At 42.1% G+C, this 23,362-nt stretch overlaps 1 protein-coding gene across 10 annotated transcripts in view; it reads left to right on the forward strand.

The window, feature by feature from the left end:
* The window catches only part of agrn (agrin), a 247,669-nt gene that overhangs the window by 121,338 nt on the left and 102,969 nt on the right, over positions 1–23,362 (forward strand). For all 10 annotated transcript variants that reach the window (XM_034877728.1, XM_034877730.1, XM_034877733.1 and 7 more), the window contains one exon: positions 22,002–22,217. In XM_034877728.1, coding sequence (XP_034733619.1) covers positions 22,002–22,217 — 216 coding nt within the window. The remainder of the gene's footprint in view (positions 1–22,001; positions 22,218–23,362) is intronic.

The following is a 23,362-nucleotide window of genomic DNA, read 5'->3' on the forward strand; positions in this document are numbered from 1 at the left end:
GTTCTGAAGGCAAAAGGGGGTCCAACCCGTTACTAGCATGGGGTACCTAATAAAGTGGCCGGTGAGTGTATACTATACTGCAACCAGCCACCATGGGACTATCATGATGTTTTGGGTTCACTTTTGGGGAGATGTTATGTATTCCATATTTATGTCTATGGTTTTCTATGTAAATAAACAGCACAGTGTAATGATTCTATTATTGTAAATGTGCATACTATACGTTTAAGTCTCCATTGGCATTTACACAACTGTAGAAAATAACCAAAGAAAACAGGAAATGCATGTTTCTGTTTTTCTGCTGCAGGTCTAAGTAAGCTCTGTCCTGCATGCGTTCCAAAACAAACAAAAGCTACTCAGTCCATTACAGTGTCCATTTTGCAGTTTTTGAAATTGAAAGAGTGAGCTTTTTGAGGAGACCTTGAAGGCAGCGTGAGACACTTGCAGCCAGACTTCTTATGAAAAGAAAACAACAGACTGGCAAGAAGGAACTCATTTCGTAATATTTTCCTGAGCCAAGGATGGCTCCAATCAAAACAAAACGGAAGGTTTAGAGGCAGGATATTGCTCAGTGTGGTTCACCTGCAACCCGGGATGCCTTTCATACTCTGAAATGAAACAACAAGTACCAAGAAGCTAATGTACATTTGTTCCAAGCTTCATTTTGCTTGTGATCTTAAATGAAGTCCTACTTGCAATATGATTCCACCTGTCTCACTTTCCAAATTTGTCTCCAGCCCACCCAACTGAAGCTAAACTAATTCCGCCCGACGTGATCCCTGTTGATACGTTGTCAGGATGTGGCGTTCTAATCGGCCTCACACATATGTCATTTGGGCTAAGGATCATTAGCATGCCCTCCGGGGGGGAAACATATGCAGTTGAGTCGATGATGATTCAGAAATGAATACCTTCCCCGCATTCTGCCTTCCCACTCTGTACCTAAAGGTAGAAACGAAAAAGCGGCTGCAGAATAAGCGTGGAAAGCAAGCGTGAGACTGTGGAGACAAAAGAGAAGCATTTATCTGTGTTTCCATATGTGTTTAACATTGGGAGATGCTGAATCAAGCAGCCAAAAATCCTTTAACATTTAAAACCTGCAATGTTTTTAAAAGACTGTCTCGTTTGCCGGCGATGTTTTTGTCGCCGCACATTAAAAGTGTTTTCCATTTAAATTGGTTGGTGCCAGCGTAATAGATAAGCTTCAGAGTGAAAAGGGACGGAATGGGGAGGGAGAGAAACCAGTGTCTGTGAATAAGCCGGGTTTTGTTGTCATACTGTTACATTTCTAATATTTTCTTCTTTTTTTTTCACACAGTAATGGAGTAAACTTAAAAGCCATTTTACAATAAGTGTTTTTTGTTATTGTTTTGCACTTTGCTAACTGATTGATCTATTTCCTTACACCTGTCTGTTGAGATCCAGCCTCGCTCGCTCGCTCACTCACTCACTCGCTCGCTCGCTCACTCACTCACTCACTCACTCACTCACTCACTCACTCACTCACTCACTATGTGGTCTCGGATAAAATACACACATCATTAAACTTGCCCCACGAACAGGTAGCACACTGCAGGCGCTCACTTGTTGTTGCGCGCGCACACACACACACACGCACACACACACTTGTCTTTTGTATCCTAGAGAGGATGTATCAGCGGTAGGTTTCCACTCCGTTCCGTTGGCTGCCCAGTCCATTAACACACACACACACACACACACACACACACACACACACACACACACACACACACAGACACACACACACACAAACCTTGGGATGCATTGTTTCAGGGCAGAATGGGATCTCACACGCCTTCACACACACACATTCACATTTCCTCACACAGAAAAACACAAACAGCAAGGCTCCACTGGACATGGAAGCAAACATTGCCTTCCTGCTTTCCATGTTGCCACAGGGCATAGCACTAGGGTGTTGAACAACTTTGCTGGAGCGGGTATGTGTGTGTCATATGAGTCTTTCATTCTAAAGCTGGTTTGAAGAATTCCAGTTCAGTGTTAAGGGTAAATCTCCATCCTTAAATATGCTTTTAGTTTTAAATACCAGTAGTAAATGCATACCTGCATTGACAAAATCAAGACAGTAAAGTCTACACAGGTAGAGGTATTGCCATTTTTCATCTGTGATTACAGTTTCATACTTTGTCCATGAGTAAAGTAAAAGTAACACAAAGTAACTTTGCCTCTACGTCTACATCTACAACTACTAAAGTTTATAGCTGGTGCTGCTGACGGCTAATTTTTGAGGGTAAGTGTACCTAAATGACTTATACTCTTTTCCAACAAAGTGTAAGCTTTCCATTTGGAGTGACCCCAATGTACCTGAAAAGTCAATCCAGCACTTTGTTTAGCCTTCGCTCCTTCTGCTCAGTTGGAATCTGGATCCTCTCTCTTTTCTGTTCTGTTCCAGCAGTTCTCTGGATTGTACATTTTGTTGGATTAATACAGCGGCCACAAAAGTTACTCACAGTGGCTGACTTAATTTCATCCAGCTTTAAACTAATTTAAACTTTAGAGCAAAGCCAGTAAAGTTGTCTTTCCTAAAGATTGGATAGCTCTCCTAAATCCCAAAATCTTTCATGGTGAATTTAAAGCAGTCAGCAGCATGTGTGAACCACACCAGTCTGTTTCTAGAGGGAGAAAAAACAGGCCTAGCCGAGGAGTAAAATGACCTTTCCTCTGCAACAGATGAATGAATAGATTGTGAATGTGAATGGCATATGCTGCTAAGCACAACTGCTTAAAGAAACAGGCCACCGTTTGTTGAAATAGGGCTTATCACGGTCTCCTCTAGCTGTAGATAGGTTGGCCAACGCAACATAGGGTTCCATTCACTACGCTAAGCTAACTAGCGCCGGTACTGCCGGCTTTAAACCAAACTAAAACAATGCATGCACTCAGACAAAAAAATGCGTTGGCCCAATGTGTTGGTAGATTGTTTTGACCAAGGATAACAGCACTGGGCTACCCCACAATTAAATTTGCCGTATAACTACATAGCTACAGTATGTGAGTTATATGGGTAGTCTGCTCATCTGAAGGTCAATTAGGAAATGAATGTTTTGAACATTGAGCGAAAGTACACACACACACACAAACACACATACTGTCATGCTGTTGCATTTGCTCCTTCATAACTGATCTCTTTCCTCACACCTGTCTGTCAAGATCAAACCACACACACACACACACACACACACACACACTCACTCACATAAAGCAGCATATATATATTTGCTCATATCCTACCAACTCAGTCTCAATGCTGGTACCTGTTAATCCTGCAACAATGGGCACATTTTTATATGGGTGTTTTATTTTTCCCGGAACACCAATTATTAGTTTGCAGAAAAACACATTTTCTCTGCAGAAAACTGTAAAAAAAAGTCTCTACAGATCTAACAATGTAGTTATGCAGTTGAGACTGCTGAGATTTGTAAGAATAAAAAATAAGACACAAATAAGATTTACAAAGACATAACAGTTGCTCTTGCAGGTATAATGCTGAACCTGGTTTCATTTCTTTTGACAGCAGAATTCTCTGCAGTAGCTAAACCTGGGGCTGCAACTCTTTGAAAAAAAATCTTGCAGCTTAAATGTTTGTGCGTCCAAATGACCAGAACCCAAGAGTATTTAATTTATAGTCATATAAAACAAAAAAGTGGGAAACATGTATATGGAGAACCACTGAATGCTCTAATTAGCCAATTAGTAGTCTGTCAAATGACTAATCAATCTATCGTTTTAAATTGACATTTTCCACTTCACCAATCAAACGACTAGGGCCGAAGCTAATGATTGTTTTTAGAATTGATTAATCTATGATTATTTTCTCAAGTAATTGATTAATTGGTGTGAAAAATAACAAGGTTTTGTTCGACCATGCCACTAAACCCCTGGCAACTCCAGGATGTGGCTTGAGCTAAGAGAGTTTGCCAACAGGGAGCAATAAATGAGCACATAGTTATCACATTACTGAGGCTGTGATTCAGAGTTAACCTTGCCCAGTGCGGATTTAATGGCCGGCTTCACGTCAGCAGACCTCAGATTATAGGTGACCCAGATCATATTAGATTCACTTATTAAATGAATGTCTTCGTACAAATACACAGACTGATGCTTTATGAGGCTTTAAGGAGGCAGCCCCGACATCTCGGCAAACATCTGCTCTGATGAAATGTCCTTGAACCAGACATTGAATCCCAAACAACTGCAGGGCTGCTCTCAGCCTGTCCTCTGATGTCCCAGAGGACGGACAAACTTAACACAAAAGGTATCAATCAATATAAAGGTACACCTCACTGGGCTGTTGAGACCAGATAGCGGATCTAATGGAATTACTACTGGCAGCAGTGAACAAGACTATACACGCACACGCGCCCATACATACACACACACACACACACACACACACACACACACACACACACACACACACACAACTATGTCTTTAATGATATCATTAGGCAAAGTCTCCTCCACTCTCTGGTGTTACAGCACCTCAGAGGGAGCTTCATTAAAGAGCAGTGCACATTCTCTTCTCTCTGTCCTTTAGCCCATACAATAAATAAATGGAAATTTACATAATGAAGCTTTTTGTAATGCATGTTTTGATCTGAACTGGCACCTCTCCAGCTACCATTTCACCAGGTTCATTCGGGGACTGAAACCAGCGACCCTCCGGTTCCCAACCCAGCGCCTTTTCGGACTGAGCTACTGCCATCCCAACACGTCGATCACGACGATTGTAGCCAATCACATTTCAACGGTGTATAGCATCGTTCAATGTCACTCTAGTGACACTACATACGGAAAACTCCCTAGCTCTCAAAAGGTTAGGCCTGGACGTCTGAAAGTAGAAAGTATGTGTGGTGTTTTGCATAGTGTGGCATAAAGCAAGTCTTATCTATTGTTATAAATATGTATGGTGTATTATAGACGAGGTTCAAAAAAACAGTTTTGAACCATGTTTGAGCTGATTTGCAGTAGCTTGTGTTTTTATCACATGCTAAACAAGCACAGAACTAGAAGAATGTAGGTTTGAAATGTAGCCTCATACATGATTTTTGTTCCAGTTCTTCTGTTACAAGCTTTTTCATTTAGGTATGGCAAATAGGCGAAGCAAAAGGAAAAAAAGGGGAATATAATCAGGTTAAGAGGCATAAATTGGACCATGCGACAAGGGTATTAAATGGACAGACATGATTGATATCATGGAGGCCGTTTGTCGTGCTCCGATTTTCCTCTTCACCTTTTTTCCCCTTGTTTTACTTCTTTTCCACTCTATTTACGACACATACATCACCAGCCCCACTTTAATAATAATAACAATAATGATAATAATGTATACTTTATTAATCCAGCAAGGGGAAATTACAATGTTTTCACTCTGTAATTACACACATTACACACAACTACCTACACATGCACTAAATGGAGAGATGTCAGAGTGAAAGCTTGTTTATAATGGGCATATATGTATGCCATAATACACAAAACACACACTCAACCTAGAAAAACAAATATGTCTTCTTGAATCAGCCACAATGTATACTCCAACCCTCCAAGATGTCTGCAGTTAGGAGACACACACATGTCTTATTATGGAGGAAATGTGCAGTGGAGTGGAATGTGGTGTCATTTGATAAGCGCATCCACATGCGTGCCAAGCCACATTTAAAGACATAGAGGCATGCAGGGAAAGAACGATATGAATGTGTGTAGAGCTCAACAATACCTGTTGCCCCCGTTGCCCCCGGCAACAAAATTGCCATCAACCATCTTGTTTGGTATGGTTGGCACTGTAACAACCAATTTTCCATGTTTCAGACAAATGTGACCTTTGCCTTTAGTGTGGAATCTTCTTCCTGGGTTAATGAGTATTTGGGTTAATTAGAAGCTCTGAAGGGGTGAGCACTTCAATAGATGCACCCTGAGGATTCTGAGCTTCAGAAGCAAGAGCCGGAGGTTTGACATCATCGGGCTAGCCACTGTTCCACTAGCTTATGTAACGTAATTCAGTCTGTCATTGGGGATAGCTTTTATCAGTCTCTCTGAAAAAGGGAATCATATCTGGGGTTCACAATCCACAGCCTAGTGTAAGAAGTAGGAGTAATTATAACTTCCTTATCCATGATATTTTCCAATGCCCTCTTCTCATGTCACCTTTATGCATTTTTATGTGTAATCTCTGTTGACCCTAAACATTTACACCGTTTGGCTTTTCCAGCTCATTCTCATAGCCCTAGGGTTGTGGGGAAACGGTGCTTGGTAAATGCAGCTAAATAATAGATAAACAAAGAACCTTTTTTTTATTTTATTATCCCTGTCTAAACAAATTGAGTCTACCCCACAACATAGCACGGTAAGCTTGTTGGTTTTGTAATTCATGTCAATTTGATTTTGAAATAGGTTTTCTTACTTCTGCAGCAGAACCTGGAAGTTACAGTTTAGCTTTAGCTCTCTATATATAAATACCAACAATCATGCTTCTAGCCAAACCTATTAACCATTATGAAAGAAAAAGAGATTGCGATAACACTTTCCAACCTCAAATTATGTGCTGCATCTCCACATTAGAGATTGACTCTTACAGTGATAACGTTCAATCTAAATATAGTTAGTTAATATTATTTCATCATTGTTGATTATATTTATAAAATGCCACATCGTTTTTATTGATATACAGTTGTGTGTGTGTGTGTGTGTGTGTGTGTGTGTGTGTGTGAGAGAGAGAGAGAAAAAAACATACATAAATTGTTATGATTGTCATTCCATCATAAACAAATAAAATATGGTGACCATTCTGTCAATTTTGGTAAATAACAGCTTAGTTGCCAGCCTGCCAACCATTTTATAGTAGTCCAGCCCTGGTAAATTCTGAGGTGAGTGTGTGTGCACGTGCTTGCAAAGCCACTTGTGTGTTTGCGCACACAGCTGTTACGTAGTGGAGCCACAGCGGTGTGGGTCAGGATGGGCTAAGTGTTCCAAAGAGAAGAAATGAAGACAAATGAACAGAGTGGAGCTAAACACTCTTCCAGTCAGCTCCATATTACTTATCCTCCGCACCCCTCTCCTCCTTCCCCTGTTTTATCCTTTCTCTCCTTCCCTCCCTCTCCCTGAGAAAATATTACAAAGCCTCACAGAAAGACACCCGACATGGTAATGAAAAGCGCAAAAGCGTGGCACTTTTTTGTGCTACGTTCACGTCAACGGCAATTAATTCCACAGCACAGTGTGGTGCTATAATACTAAGCCTAAAGCCAGGACTGCTTGGATGCTCCCTATTAAATTAAATCTGCGTCAGGCCCTTTTTCCTTTTCTGTCATCTACCCATCTATTCCGACCGTGTCTGTCTGTCTGTCTGTCTGTGTGTCTGTGTGTGTGCATCATGTGAGCTTATGGCCTCCAGGTGCCTTAAGGAAAGGTTCAGGTTGATGGATAGTCAGCCAACACCACACTTTGATTTTCTGAAAATAACACAATCATATGCTACATTCACCTTTCAGGGCTATTAACACAGAGACACTGTTGTAAATGTGTGTATAAGTATGTGTGTGTGTGTGTGTGTGAGGGTGTTCTTGGGGGACAGGTGAAGGGGTTTAAAATGAGCTGCTAATTGAAATACTGACACCTTGTAATAGGCTCTATTTGCTTCTTTACTCTCTCTTCGGACTAGTGCCCAACTAACAAGTCAACCCAGAAGAGAGAGGAGGAGGAGGTCACTTTATACACTACCATCACTCTGCCATCCTTTTTTCCCTCTGGTTCACTAAGAGGAATGGCAGCGATAGAAGAAGAGGGAGAAGAAAAAGAAAATGAAGTGATATATAGCCTTATCGATTGGCGGGCAGGGCTATTGATCAGGGAGTGGAGAGAGATGGGAGGAAGAGGAGGTGGAAAGGGAGGAGGGGAGGGTAATGATAGAGTGCTTTTCTCTGAGCAGAAGAGCAACTAGAGGGGGCTATCCCTTTGAACAGCTAGGATGCCCATGGGGTTCATTATATACAGGGTGCAACCCTAGGGTACCCACAGCTCAGCCAGTCCTGGCATCTCCCGTGAGGAGCTGCTTTCATCAACCCCAGATGATGGGGAGAAGCTCTGTGCTTGATACTTTTTTTTTTAACATCTTTTCAGCCGGACAATTAATATTTATCTGTACGCTATAGGGAAAGATAATGCCCTTTACCTCCTGTATCTCAAATTCCCTTCTAAATAGAGGCATCAAGAAGGATCCCCTGTCCTATTTTCCCTTTTCCCATATGGTGGCACTAATACCGACTGGCAAAAGGCTAGTTGGCTCCATTTCCTGCTTTAAACACAATTCAACATGCTTTGGCCTGCAAAATTGCTAATTTCTTCTCCAACTGTCCTGAAGTCTCTCTGGTGACCATGGCAATGAGTCTATGGGCACCTCGTTGTGATTAGGCATAGCGATGAGGAGCATATGGAGGAGGCCGCCTACCTTTTTATCCAGTGAAGACCAGCTCAGCACTTGAGAGCTGCCGCTTCCTGGCACGCCTTCCAAGCTCTCCCCAGGTTGTCTCTGAGTCTCATCCTGCTCCATCTGCCACTGACTTGGGCTCTCTCCAGAAATCCTGGAAAAAAATCAGAGCACTCTCCTCTCCATGGTGGGAGCCAGCATGGAGGCCCAGTTTTCCTCTCCAGCTCTTTAGTTTTAAGAAAACTGCTGGTGGCTTGAGCCCCCTCCGGCAAGAGCAGCATGTAACATAACATTCTGGTCATAGGGGAATAACTGGCAAAATGGAGTGACAAAGGAGTGACTGGAAGTGGTCACATGTTCAATCCATCAAACCCTGAACCCTCCAACTAGCACTTAGCAAGTAATTTGAGCTCAATTGTGCAGCACAAAGAACATTGGAATGTCTAGTATGAGAGAAACATTCTGCAGTTGAGTTCTGTGTATTTTTTGCGACTGAAATTACAAAATATACTGTTGCCAGAAAAGGAAAGGTTCATTTTTGTTTGATTTGAAAATAACATTTCCATCTTATTGCCATTGTAGGTGTCAGGGAAATTCAGGGAAATACAGTAATCAGCCCTGCCAGGAGTATTAACCATCTGAAAGTTGACATAAATATCATTTTCAAATGGCATCCTTCCCCAGAACACATGAATTCAGAAAATAAATCTTTGTTTCTCTAGCTCTTTGGCACCATTTGGAGGGAACTTGATGCTGTGTTTCTAATGGATGGTACGGCCCAGCTTGATTTACAGTGGCTTGCATAAGGTTACACACCCATGTTAAAGTTGACTTAAACAAGGAATAAAAAGTAATCTTTTGGAAATTGATCTTAATGGCTTAATTTAAAAAAAAATGAAAAATCCAACCTTTAAGGACACCAATACATGAATAATCTATTGTAAATAAAAACATGTTCTTTGTTAAAATATAGGGGGCATAAATAGACACACCCCCTATGTTAAAGTCCTGTAAAGGCATGGGGAACTTTCCATAAGATCATCTCTCAATGCAAATCAAACCAGCTATTAGGCTAACTGAAATAAAACCATGCCAATCTCTAGGTATGGTGAAGGGTATGTGATGATGGGGGGCTATTTAAATTCCAAAGGCCACGGGAACTTTATCAGGATGCAAAGTATCCTGGATCCATGAAATAACTGGCCTTTAAAAATAAACCTCTACCTGCATCTATGGGAACTTAACATAAGGTTGTGCATACTTATACCCCGTGTATTTTAAGGAGGAACATTAATTAATTAATTTATTTATGATACATTATTCATTCGCAAAGAAAATTGATGTCCTTCAAGTTAGAATTCTTCCTAATTATTTTTTATTAACGCAAGATCAATTCCCAAAAGATGATTTTTTTTTTTTTATCCTCTTTTTAGTCAACTTTGGCATTGGTGTTAACTTATGCAAGCCACTGTAACTCACTTTTTTGGTTCCAGTACTTTTCTATTTTTGTTTTCCACTGTGGACAGTACCATGGATTTTCAACATGATACCTCAATCATAGTAGTACCAAAAAAGTACCATGTACTATCCACATTTTTTCCTAATGTATAACCAAAAATGATATAGCTTTTTTGGCACATTACTCACCTGTAAACGCATTACGTTTGCTTGGAATACCGGATGTTTGTTCGAAACCAGAAAAAAAAATGTTCTGCCTTCTGTCTGCCAGAAAGATGCATTCTGGGTACCAGGTAGCACCATAAGGTACTTTTGCAAAACATAAACATGATGAAATGCAACACCTTTTTAAACCACATGGAACATTGATATTAGACAAATTTGCAAAACCCCAAATAAGGTTTAATGTTATTGTCAAAAAAATGTACACACACGCTTCCTCACTGTCTCACAATACTGCACTTCCCCTCGCTGGCGTTGGACATCGGCATAGGCTGTAAATCTCACACTGCAGAATTATCCGGTGTGAATGGACATCCTTGGGATACAACTCATCGTCCAGTAATGATTTATAGTGTGTGTAATTTCCTAATTTTAGGCTAAAATACACACTTATTGATTGAAAAATGGAGATCAACGTTAGCCACCATCCGTTTTACACTAACAGTTCTGTCTACAGCCACAATGTCGAGATTGTCAGGAGCCAAGACCTGATTGATACAGTTATGATTGTTAACACCCACATAGAGCTGACTGACTGCATGACAAAAAAAAAGATGGATAGTTTTGCTTTTTATACTAGAAGAAAACAAAAATAATCACATATCTATAGCTCAGTCAGACCTGTTATTAAGTGTTTGCTGTGAGGAAGAAGGTCCCACAGTTTGTCTGAGGCAGCCTCACATAATCATGCGGCATGAAGCCAGGCACAACACTCTGCAGTATGAGGCTCCGTTTTGGCATTTGGTAGATCTAGATTCTACTTCTATTTCTGTCTTCTTTTTTATTTATTTTTTTTAAGATAATTTTTGTGGCATTTTTAGGCCTTTATTGACAGGACAGCTGAAGAAATGAAAGGGGGGAGAGAGGGTAGATGACATGCAACAAAGGGCTGCAGGTCGGAGTTGAACCCCGGGCCCGCTGCGTGGAGGAATAAACCTCTGTATATGGGCACCTGCTTCACCAATTGAGCTATCTGGGCGCCTGTTCTACCTAGGGATAACTAGCCATCTTGCTGGGGGTGGCTGTGGATCAGAGGTCGGGCAGGTTGGCCCTTGACCTCAAGATTGGTGGTTCAATCCCCAGCTCTTCTGGCCACATGTCAAAGTTTCCTTGAGCAACACACCGAACCCCTATTTTCTCACGAGCACTGTCCACAGCTCCTAATGCTTAGGATGGGTTAAATGCAGGGCTTGAATTTTATTGCATTGTACTGTATGATTGTATGTGACGAATAATACAGTTTCTTCTTCTTTCTTCTGATTTTCTAAATCATTAAACTTGCTAGCCCTAACCTTTATGGCTGTTAACCTCTGGGATAGGCCGCTGTCACTCCCAATCAGGTACGGGGCTTTGGCCACGAGGTGACATCGTCTGACTCTGTTCAAAGTCGGCATCGCTGGCCAGTTTTCTCTAGGAAACTGGAGTAGTGTGTAGTGGAAATGAAGCAGAGAAAATGTGTCTGAAACCCAATGCTGTGGTAACAGCGACAGAGAGGCGAGCTTGACCCTCTTCTGTTACTCCTCCTTACTCACTCCAACATTCCTTTTTTATGCATGAAGTTAGAGGAAATGCAACGCTGATGAAACATGTGATGACAGCGATGAGAGATGGAGTTAATGAAAGTGGAATGCGTAGACGTAGATATTGAGAAACTGAGACCAGATTAGCTTTTGGCACTTTGGTGTGATGTCTTCGTGTTTGTTGTCTGCGTATGTTTGCGTGTGCAATTACATGTCTCAGCATGTGCGTGTCTATGCATCCATTCTCTAGATGTCCGTGTGGACGTTGTTCTTTCTGAGAACTCGTTCCTCACACTCCCACACACTTGCAATTAGCCAGCCTGTGTGTGTGTGTGTGTGTGCACGTGTGTGTGTGCATGTGTGTGTGTGTGCGTGTGTATTATGAAAACCAGGTCTTTGTATTTAGAGTCCATCACAGGTCTCCAGGAGGTGACGGTAAGCTTAGACGACGAGCTCTGAGACGTGAACAAAAGAGGGCACCTCTGCTCATAATACTGGCTGAGCTGAATAATTGAATCCCTGAGCACGCTGGCAGCCATGCTGTTTTTTTTTTTTTTCCATGTATATTGCAGACCAGCAGTAATCTGTTCTAGAGGAGCATCCCTGGCTGCCTGCTGCTGAGTTTGTGGAGGAGATGTGAGGTGACAGAATAAGGCTCTGTCACCAATGCCTCCATTATTGATAAGATTGGGGCGGAGGGAATTTTTGAGAGAGACCTGGAAAGATCAAAAAGTTTGTTAATGCAAACACACAGTTTGGTTCCATTCCCCATGCGACTCATTAAGAAGGGGTAGGGGTAGGGTTGCTGTTAAGTGAAGCATCTTCGCCAGATTCGGGTTAGTTCTATGCCCTCTGTACTAATGATTATTCAAGTTCTTTTTTAGCGACTATAACTCCCAAGATGAGGCGAATAGTTCCCTTTGTCGATCGCCTTCACCATTCCATTCTCAAGACGTCGTTCTCTCTACCTTCCTCCCTGTTGTCTTTCCCTGCTTGTGTCTCTCTCCTGATAAAGACAAACAACCAAGTGTTTTTTTCACATACACCCTTTATGTATTTTTCTCCCATAACAAGGGTGATTAGGCAGATGTTCTAAGCTGTCAAGAGCTGTCATATTTCAGGCCTGATTCATGAATAAGCAACACCTGCTACATTCTGAGAACTCAAAGATAGCTTAAATAAAAGGGAAAAGGGTGAAAGAGATCAATTTACGAGATGTGGCTACTAGTTATTTGAGTATGTAGATGGTGATGAAAGTTATTTCTGCACTCATATTGTTTGTTGTGGCCTGTGTGTGAAGGCATGTAGTTAGGCGTTGGTTTATTGCACCGCAGAGTTTTAAGTGAGCCATAACTAATCATAACCCTCATTGAGACCTTTATTGATCCCATACTTACTGAGGAGAACATGCCTTCCTGGTTAAATTAATGGGGTTCAACAGATTACCAATATATCACAATGTGGTGCATAATCCTACCATGAACACAATATATAAGGGTTGGATTGCAGGCTCATCACGCTTCCACACCACACTTAGCTCTGGGGTTGGTTTTGAAATGTTTTTGAAACGTCTCTCAACAAGGTTTTAATCTAATTGCTTTGGCAATCACTGTGCTCTCATGTGGCCATGCAACGTTAACAAAAGGGATCAGCTCCAGGTTTGGAGTAACTTCTCACACTCAAGTAGGTGTGAGAAATGCATTTGCTGGATGGTCTGAACGCCAAAAAATAGAATGAAAAATAAAATGAAGAGGTGGTGCCAATGCATTCAGAGAAGTTGATGGAAATGGGAAAATAGTGAGAAATGGATACAGCTTTGCTCTAGATAGATATACAGTATTTTTTATTGTCCTTTTCCAAGGACATTTGTTGCAACAAAACCTCACATAAATACTTATGTGCATTATACACGGTACCCCAACATAACTACATGAACTAGGAAGGAATCTAAGAAAAGCTGGTTGATGTGAAGACATTTTTATACAATTAACCTAATGATATTTTTTTCCGGTTTAACCACTGCAAAATCAGAGCCACAGTAACGAGGTGGTGAACATGGTGAAGAGCCAATATACAAGATTGCACAATATTTTACACAATATTTAGCATTGCCTTCCCAATATTTCCCTGTAATGTGCAGCCCTTGTCCGTCCTTCATTACCACCATTGAGGTGCCCTTGAGCACGTCTTTAACCCCAACTTCTGTGGTGCAGCTGCTCATTGGCCTGCAGATCAGAAGGTAGTATACAGGGCAACTTCCAGGTGTGAATGTGATTTGGGCGTTTCTAAAATAGAAAGCACTGCTCTCAGTGAAAGATCCCTGATGTGAATGAAAGTTTCACTTTATGAGGTTTTTGAACATTAATATGCGTCATGGGACCTTTTAATAAAAATAAAAAGAAGTTGCCTTCCAAATTAAATGACAAAATATGTCTCCTAGAAGCGCCGTTGTCTGATTTGATGCCCCTATCAGCAGGACGACATCATTTATCTTTACCTTCCAAAACTTTTGCAAATCACTGTATAAAACATTAATATGTTTTATGATGCTATGGTTAAGCTTTGGTTGGGTTTAGGCACACAATTGACTTGGTTAGGTTTAGGGTAAGATCACCATGGGTTAAAATAGATTAGGTTAGGATTAGGCTATGGAATAATCGTGTTCAGGCTTGAAAAAAAGCCGTTCAAAAAAAAATATACGGCAGCTGTCTTTGTTAAAGTCCAATAACCCTGACCTCCATCCTGCACTGATGTCAACTGTTATTTCATCTCCATTCTTCTTAGTACAGTTTAATCAGGAGAGACTTCCTTGCTGTTATGAAAAGATTTATTGTAAATAACCAAAGTATGAAATGTCTTTGGACTCCATCGTACCAATATGTTTGAAGGGGTAGCGAAACCCAGACAAATCCCCCGATGTAGTCTAGACTGGGGGTAGTGAAGAAGGATCACAGGGGACCAAACCAAAGGTGCCAAGGGGCGGTTAGCCTACGAAGACCCAGGGTGTCATGGGTGAGACGACCGATGGTTGAAGGGGAGGAGGTGGGTCACACTCTTGTCCTGAAATGACCTGACAACGGCAGAGGAGAGAACAGATTTAAAACAGGGATGTCTTGCTGTGATTGGCTTGTGAAAGACATTCTGAATCTGACTGGTTTAACTGAAAAGTGAATGCATAGATGAATCTGATTGGTTACTAAAAAGTGAATGCGTAGAAACAGCTGATCAACAAGGAGTAATGTGAAAATGTTATTGAAGTCTTCCTTTAAAGGTGCTCTAAGCGATGTTGGGTGACGCTACTTCTTGTTGAAGTTCAAAGTATTTTCAAACAAGACTAGCTAGCCCCTCCCTCCTCCTCATCGTGTCCCCTACCTCTCTCTTCTGTGCTTCTGCGCACTAACCCCCCACCCCAAATCCTTCTTGTCGGTTATTGGCTGGAACGCTGGAACACTGTTGGTGTAATCTTCATGGTGCAGGTGGACACACTTTGTTTTTGTTGCCGTTTGTAGGCCCTGGGCTGTCTGCAGAGACCACTTTTGTTTGTTCTGGGGACAGGCACCTCTTGGATAGTGAGATGTTTGCTGTATGTGACAACAAATGTTGCAGCCTAAAACACGCGTGACATCGCTTAGAGCACCTTTAACAACTTACGCTGAGCTCCATTAGTTGTGAAACTGCTGGCGTACTTACGCATATAATGATACCTAACTTGCCGAAACTAAAGATATATTACCCTACCAAGTAACTTAGACTGCTCACTGTATCTATTGTATGTTTTTTTTTATTCACACTGAATGCCTGTGGGACTTCATTAAAATTAAAAAAAGTAACCATAGCCAAGGGAGTCTAAAAATAGCATCGACAGAATCTTGGAGCACTATCAACAGTCGCCGAGGTGACTGAGCAACAAACTCCCCAGGGAAAATATAAAGAGCTAAAGGCTGATGGATACGTTTTAAAGAAGCAAAAATAAAACAAACTAAGCCGCCATATATTAAAAGTGATGACGTATTGACTTTCATAGAGAGATACAAATAAGGGAAACAAAGACAACCAACCAGTTAAAGACTGACACCCAGTAGGTGCACATTTGGTTCTTTCTTTTTTCCTTTTTTCTTCATAAGAACCTATAGTAACCTAATGTTTCTGCATCAATCATGCCACTATCTTCAGAGTAGTTACAGCTTGAGAGGATTTCTTTGACTTACTGGATTGTACGAGGCATATGTGTAGAAACTGGGGAGGATTTTAATTGTAGGTGAGTTTCCCCGTGCCTCTCATATTTTGCTTTAACCTCCCCTCACCTTTTTCATTTCTCTTATACAGTATTTCTTCCAATAAAAGCTCTTCCCGCTTCTCCCTTACCCCATCTAGACTGTCTTTGTCTCCAACGTTATCTCTCTGGAAAGGCATAGAACCGTGCAGGCCTGGACTGTGCACGGCCAGGAGAAGATGCCGTTTGGTAAATAAATTCATTCTATGTGTTGGCCAGGTCAAGGCCCAGGCGCTCAGCTCTACAAGCGTATGTGTTACATTCAGACGGCAGGAGGAGAGGGAAATTGATTGCCCCCTTTATGTGAGGGAATGAGAAAATACTTTAGCAGCCTCCACATACACATAGACATACTCACGCACTCAAAACCCTCCATCTCCAAGCTGAGAACTGCAGCTCAAGGCACAAAGAACATAAAGGAAGACCTCTTAACAGTTTGTTTTTCGGCAATTTGTTCATTCTGCTGTTGCCCTGATAAGAACAGCGTGGTTGAAAAAGCAGGACCAGAGAAAAGTTGTTTTCTTCTTTCTTTGAAAGAGTCTCCATTCTTCCCTTCGTTTGCCCTTTTTCTTTTCATTTAACTGGTTTAAAGAAGTGATTTTCTCATATTGAGCTGGTAAGGTTGGGCTCTTCCTTTGTGAGTAGAAGTTTTTTATTTCACGCTGAGAGTTGTATGATTGCAGCAAGATCAATAATTGACTGCATTGGTCCCTGGAGGACAGCTAACCAGAGATCAATAGGAGCCTTGTAAGGTTGCTTTTTCCTTTCCAATATTTACCCAGGTATACCTGCTGCCCACGGTGGCGTTACTTTCCTAATGTATTTCTTTTGCACTGAGTCTGGACTCTTTGCTCTAACTAATCATTTCGATAGGTGACGAAGGGAACTTTTCTGCAATTATTAATCAATAAAGCACGCACCGAAAAATCGCTGCTCCCCTCGCCTACACACCTTTAGCCTCATTGCTGCACGGGGCAACAGTGAGAGTATTAGATTTCAAAATTAGATTCTCAATCCCAAGCCTATAGCTGAGGGAAAGTGATGGAGAGAACAATCACAGCAAATGGAAACTTAACATTCATTTAAAAAAAGTTCTGTGAGGAGTTTGATATGAAGGCAGTGGATTCATTCAGAAGTTCATTCCATCATAAACAAATAAAATATGGCAAGAGCTCGGTTGCCAGCCTGCCAACTATTTGTAATAGTCCAGCCCTGCTGAATTCTGTGGTGTGTGTGTGTGTGTGTGTGTGTGTGTGTGTGTGTGTGTGTGTGTGTGTGTGTGTGTGTGTGTGTGTGTGTGTGTGTGTGTGTGTGTGTGTGTGTGTGTGTGTGTGTGTGTGTGTGTGTGTGTGTTTTGTTTGTACATTGATATAAAAACCACCTGTGTGCATTACGGAAAGTTTCCACTCCCGAGCTGATGAGGCAAGCTGCTCTGGGCCGGTTGCATCACTGACTGTTGCCATAGCAACCTGTCCCCTCACTGCGAAGGTCTTCTGGCACGGCTACATTGATAGAGAGTCTTAAGCCCTCTTATAGAGAGAGGGAGAGAAACACAGAGAGAGACGAGGACTGTTAAAAGGCGGCCAGCCGAGGAGCACATCTGTATTACTTAGCGTCAGCCGGAAAGAAAGGCTCCCTTTATTAGGAAGGAAGTGGAAGATGTCCCTCAGGAGTGCTAGAGCGTAATGAATTTAGACTCATTCAACATTAATGCGATGTCGCTTCGATGCCAATGAGCTGTATCACCCTCCATCAACATCCGTTTCCTGATTTCCTGACAGTCAGTAGGTCATTAGTCAATGTTGAAGCCACCATTTGCAGATTTAATCTTATCACGGCACAATTGGCTTCACTTGAACTAGTTATTCAACACATTTGTGCGTCACTGCTCTGGCTGTCCCAATAATTCAGCTACTATTCTTGTCACCTATGGAAAGTTCAGGACTGTTAATTATTCATTCACACCTTTACTGCACACTTTCTCTTTCTCGTCTCCTTTCTCTTACAGCTGAAGCACACCAGACTGCTGTGAAATAATAAAAAAATAGGGCTGGTACTCCCCCCCCCCCCCCACAAACTCAAAATGCCTACTTTAGGCAAGGAATACTATTTGTTCCTTGCCTAAATTAGCCATTTTGAGTTTGTCAAGGTGATTCTGTCAAGCCTTATTTGGTGAGGACACGTTCATGCTTGTTGTCCATTTCTCCCTTTTTCACATTGAGGCAAATCCAACAAGGCAGCAAAACAATGAGACTGATAGAGCAGAGCATTTCACCACAAACACAGGCTATGGGGACATTTTATCCAGAGTAGAAACCATCTCAAAGTAATTGGATCTACCGGTTTTGGGGGCATATTTATTGAATCTGTGTCTAAGTGAACCTATGTTGAAAAGCAATCAACTAGTACAAAATGTTGCATAGCTTATATATTATAGATAACACTTTACTTGAAGTTTTTTACATAAGAGTGACATGACACTGTCATGAACACAAGACACTTACATGACACTGTCATGACACTGTCATGACACGGTCATGACGGATGAACCCCAACCTTAACCCTAACCCTAACAATAAACCATAACTTGACATGCCAAAACCAAATGAAACTTATTAAAAAAGTGTTATGTCATGTTTTACGACACGTTCATGACAGTGTCATGTCACTGTTATGTAGAAAACCATGCCAACTGTGTTGAGCCCACAAGTTCTGCAGTGTTGTAGATTGGTCAAAATAATAATTGTTGATTGATAATGTTGTATTTTTTTACGATGGCATGTGCTTTGATCCACCAAAGAAATGAACTGAAATGTGTGTCCTCTTAGTCACATTCTGCAATAGATGCAGTGGAAAATTGCCACCAGAGAACTTGTAAACCATTACATTTTCCCACTCGAGCTTTAATCAAAACAGCACAATCCCTTTCCTTTCATAACCCACTGCGCACTGAGAGCTTAACCAACACCATGCCATATTTAATAGATGATCCGTCCAAACACGTGTTACCTGTAAGACGCTTACCTTGACAAAAAAACAGTATGGAAGTGAAGCTTTTAACTAGGCCTGCACGATTGTATGCCCACGCACACATGCACACACACAGGCACACACACAATACACATTTAAAATCCACACTACTTCCGCTACTCATTTGAGAGAAAAGAATCTCCAAAGGTCATGCCTATTATTCCCAGTGGCAGAACATAATTGTTCTCCTTATAAGCACATTTGTTATTCTGAAACATCTATATTGACATATTCTAGCATTGGATGTGAGTAAAGCTTTTATTTTGATGTCTCGTACATGTATAATCAAGAAATGCTACCTTATAGCACAGTGGCTAGAACTCTCTAATAAACGTACATAAGAATGTGTACTGGATCTCAGACTACCTCTCAGAATTTAAACAGCAAACTGTAGAAACAACAAAATAATACAAATGTAAACTCATTTGGAACCCTGTCTGAATTTTTTGCTTCATTCGGATTGTTAAAAATGGTTTGGTACCAGAACTAAGACTTTTGCGTAGAGGTAAGCCCCACCAGATCTAACTGGTAGTGCTCCACCGCAAAAGTTCCGTCCCCAGCCTCTGCACCCACCCCTAGCAGATTCTCCCACAGGTGGTAGGCCCATGGGACGGAGAGATGGGCGCCATGGAGCTTTTTCGGGCTGTGCCCGGCCGGGTTCCAAGGTAAACCCGGCCACAAGGCGCTTGCTGAAGAGCCTTCCATCTGGACCTAGCTGCAGACGGGGCCCCGTGCTTCCTTCGGGCAATTTCACTCCATCTCCCTTGAATTTTGAACTATTCTTTGTCTGGCCCTTCACCTGAGACCACCTTGTCATGGGAGACCCTACCAGGAGCACAAAGCTCCCAACAACACACACCTCAGGTTCATAGGGACACACAAACCTTTCCACAACGATGAGGTGATTGTTTACCGGAGAGGCTGCACTTGATACGTTCACTTTGAAAGAGCCCTAAGCTCTGCTGTCAGTCTTTTGTCAGCTAAACTCGAGGCGAGAGGGAGAGTTTCTTACAGGAAAACATGGCAGAAGAGATCTGGCTACAAACTGTTGCTATTCATGTTTTTTTTCTCTGCAGGTGGTGTGTTCACTGTCAGTGTTTACAATCTGTATTTTTTGTGAGATATTTTAATAACAATATTCATTTTTTTTGCTATTATTTTGCTGTTACCTGTATTGTTAAGGAACACAGCTGATACATTTAAACCACAGAGAGATTCTTTTTAGGCACCCACAATCTCTGTCTCCTGTAGGTTTTTTTTTCCTCCCTGACATACTATCAAACACCTTCCCTCTCTCTTGTACACATCTGACACAGTTCGATTGAATTTCACCTCTTGTCACTTTGCTCGCATGGCTTCGTCTCCGAGCCACACGCTGACACTCGCATGCACAAACTCACAGACGCACACACAGCGCGTGGTGAGAAGTGATGGCAGAGCAGTGGGCCAGTCATGACAATACCTTCATACTAGCACCTGGCTGCATGTGCATGTCTGAGACAACTAATGCCTACACCTCTTAGACACACACACACACACACACACACACACACACACACACACACACACACGCACGCGTTAGCAATACAGATGCAGTCATGGATAGCTTCTCACATACACACACAATCACTTCTTTTTTCCCTGGTACAAAAGAGAGGGAGCTCAGGTAGCTGTCAGGCACTCTCCCACAGGGAACAGTGGGCAAGTCAAAAACAGCCTCCTCGCCTGTCACTCCACACACATCCACAAACACACACACACACACACACACTCACACACACTTTGGTGTGGGCAGAGAGACAGAATAAGATGCCTTGGGCAGATGCTGGACCAGTTGTCCATGCTGCTCACAGAGAGGTGTGTATGTGTGTGTGTGTGTGTGTGTGTGTGTGTGTGTGTGTGTGTGTCAGTCTTTCTGTCTATTCAGTACTGCAAAAGCCACCTGCCAGCGACTCCAAGTGGACATGCTGCCTTGCATTTAGTTTTGGCCTGGGAGCAACTGATAAGAAATAGCTGTGTGTGTTTGGGTGTGTGTCTAAGTGTGTGACATGTATATCCTCAGCAGTGACAATGGTCGCCCCTTCAACCAAGGGGACTTATCTAAAAAGTGGATTTTTAGGTGCTTGCGTCCATTGATTTCCAATCAGGTTGGCTACCTGTGAGAGCTTGCCCCCTCTTTTAACATCCCCAAGTGCTGAGGCAAGGACGTCACGCCAGCTGGCTGCCCAACAGCCCTCAAAGTGGGCACAGAGCCACAGCAGCTGTAGCTGCCACAACACGCTTGAATTACTCTGAAAGTTAATGTTATGTACACACAACACGAGCACATACGCACACAGGTACTTGCTGTTTGCTTTGCGCGTTCAGCAGGCTCTAACAAAGTTTACAGTTTGTTGTTTCTTGCTTGATCAAAGCTGAGGGGTCGGTAGAAAGTTTGGGATCAAAGCTTTAAGAGTTGTTGTGGCTTGACGTGTGTAGTTTGGCTTATCTCTATGTTTTCCTGGACGGTGGATCGTTGATATTTCAAAGACTACAGCCTCTTCAGAGGATGAAAATAAAGTCTCCACCAGACTGCGTTTCTGCCTGCTGTCTGTTGATTGATTTTAATGTTGGTACTGACTTTTAAAATTTTTTAACATTGAAGTGTTTCCAAATTTTGCAATTAGCTCAGCACGCCCAACAACACACTGGGCTTGCTCTGCATGGATGGGTTGATTCTTCCTGAATGAATTGAGAGCATCTGTTTGCTTCACGCCGAGATCACATTTAATCCCTGATGCATTTGTGTTACTGAACTGTGTAGAGTTCTGCACAAAGACTGCAACAGCTGACACATATTGAGATGAGGCCGTGCCTGTCTGGTGTTAAAACTTAAACATTGTTTGCATTTACTCGTGAAAACTAAGCCGTGCATTGTGTGTCAAACAGCTTTGAGTGTCTGTAACTGACCTTGAAATTGTGACTGAAATTAATATGTTCATATCATCATCTTGTATCAATCCTAACACCTTTTTTCCATCCTGTCTGGCAGGTTGCAGAGGGATGCTCTGCGGCTTCGGCGCTGTATGTGAGCGTGACCAGACCGACCCGGCCAAGGCCGAGTGTGTTTGCAAGAGAGTCGACTGCCCGTCCTTGGTGGCGCCAGTTTGCGGCTCGGACTCGTCCACCTACTCGAACGAGTGTGAGCTGGAGAAAGCCCAGTGCAACTCACAGAGACGAATTAAGGTTCTTCGCAAGGGGCCCTGCTGTAAGTAACACCTCCTGCCTAACAACCAGCCGCTCTTAGAGACACTGACAGAAGATATCCAGTTCCATAAAGACGATTTGAGACAAAGCCTTGTGCTTTCAGTGCAAAGTAACTAATCAGGGTTTTTCTATAGTATTTATTGAATAATGGCACTGCTCATGAAGATCTGCTAACTTGGTCATGAACACATTGTGTTTCCTATGACGTCACAATAAAAGCACCCCACTGGTTCACCAGTGGAAAGTTTGTAGCGTGAAGCAGGGACAGCAGGAAGGTTTCAGCAGCAATTTGACAAAAGTTCCAATGTGCCTGAATGCGATAAGGAAATTAAGGCTGAAATGTTAAAAATACAACCATGAGCTAACTCCAAACCACAGAGATTCAGGTAGAAGCAACAAAAGTACTTAGAGCTGAACACAGAGAGACTTTAAATAAACAGAGCGTTCTCTCTGGACTCCAGCACACACACTCATACATTCAGCTTCTGAGAGCCTAGCTAAGTGGAAGAGACCGTCACGGGTCGGCCCTGCTATCGAGCAGGATCACAGCAGCACGTCTATCCCCTGCTGTGTGGCTGTAATGAAAATCACGGCATCACATCCTATATGATGTTTTAAGAGAGTATGAATATGAAAGCTGATTACTTGTTAAGATAGAAAGAAAGTTCATTCAAAGTTTGACTTTTAAATAATTTTTATGCTCATAGTTAAAATGAACAAACGGTTTCACAGCATGTCCAAGCATTTTCACATCCGAAGACAGTAGAGGTCGAGCATATTTGACTGTTTTACTGCTGTTCTGTATCTGTGAGCTCACCACACTCCAGACCAGCCAAATTTGTTATGTCAGTGAGTTAGCATTATGATATACTGTGTTTAAACATTCTGAGAGATCAAATTGGGGCCTTTGATCTAGGAAAGATAAAGCCTAGAAAGTTCACTAAACCTACCATATTTCAGAAAGCAATCTTACTTGTGACTGACACTCTCTATTAAGTAGTTTTTCCAAAGCTGTGAATTATTACATTATATGTCATTTAGCTGATGCTTTTATCCGAAGCCACTTAAGGTTGATAGATACAGTATGTGGGTTGCACGCCTCTGGTTGGTTGGTTGATGTATTGCAGTGGGAATCGAACCCAGGTC

The sequence above is a fragment of the Etheostoma cragini genome, chromosome 7, assembly GCF_013103735.1.
Source record: "Etheostoma cragini isolate CJK2018 chromosome 7, CSU_Ecrag_1.0, whole genome shotgun sequence".
NCBI lineage: Eukaryota > Metazoa > Chordata > Actinopteri > Perciformes > Percidae > Etheostoma > Etheostoma cragini.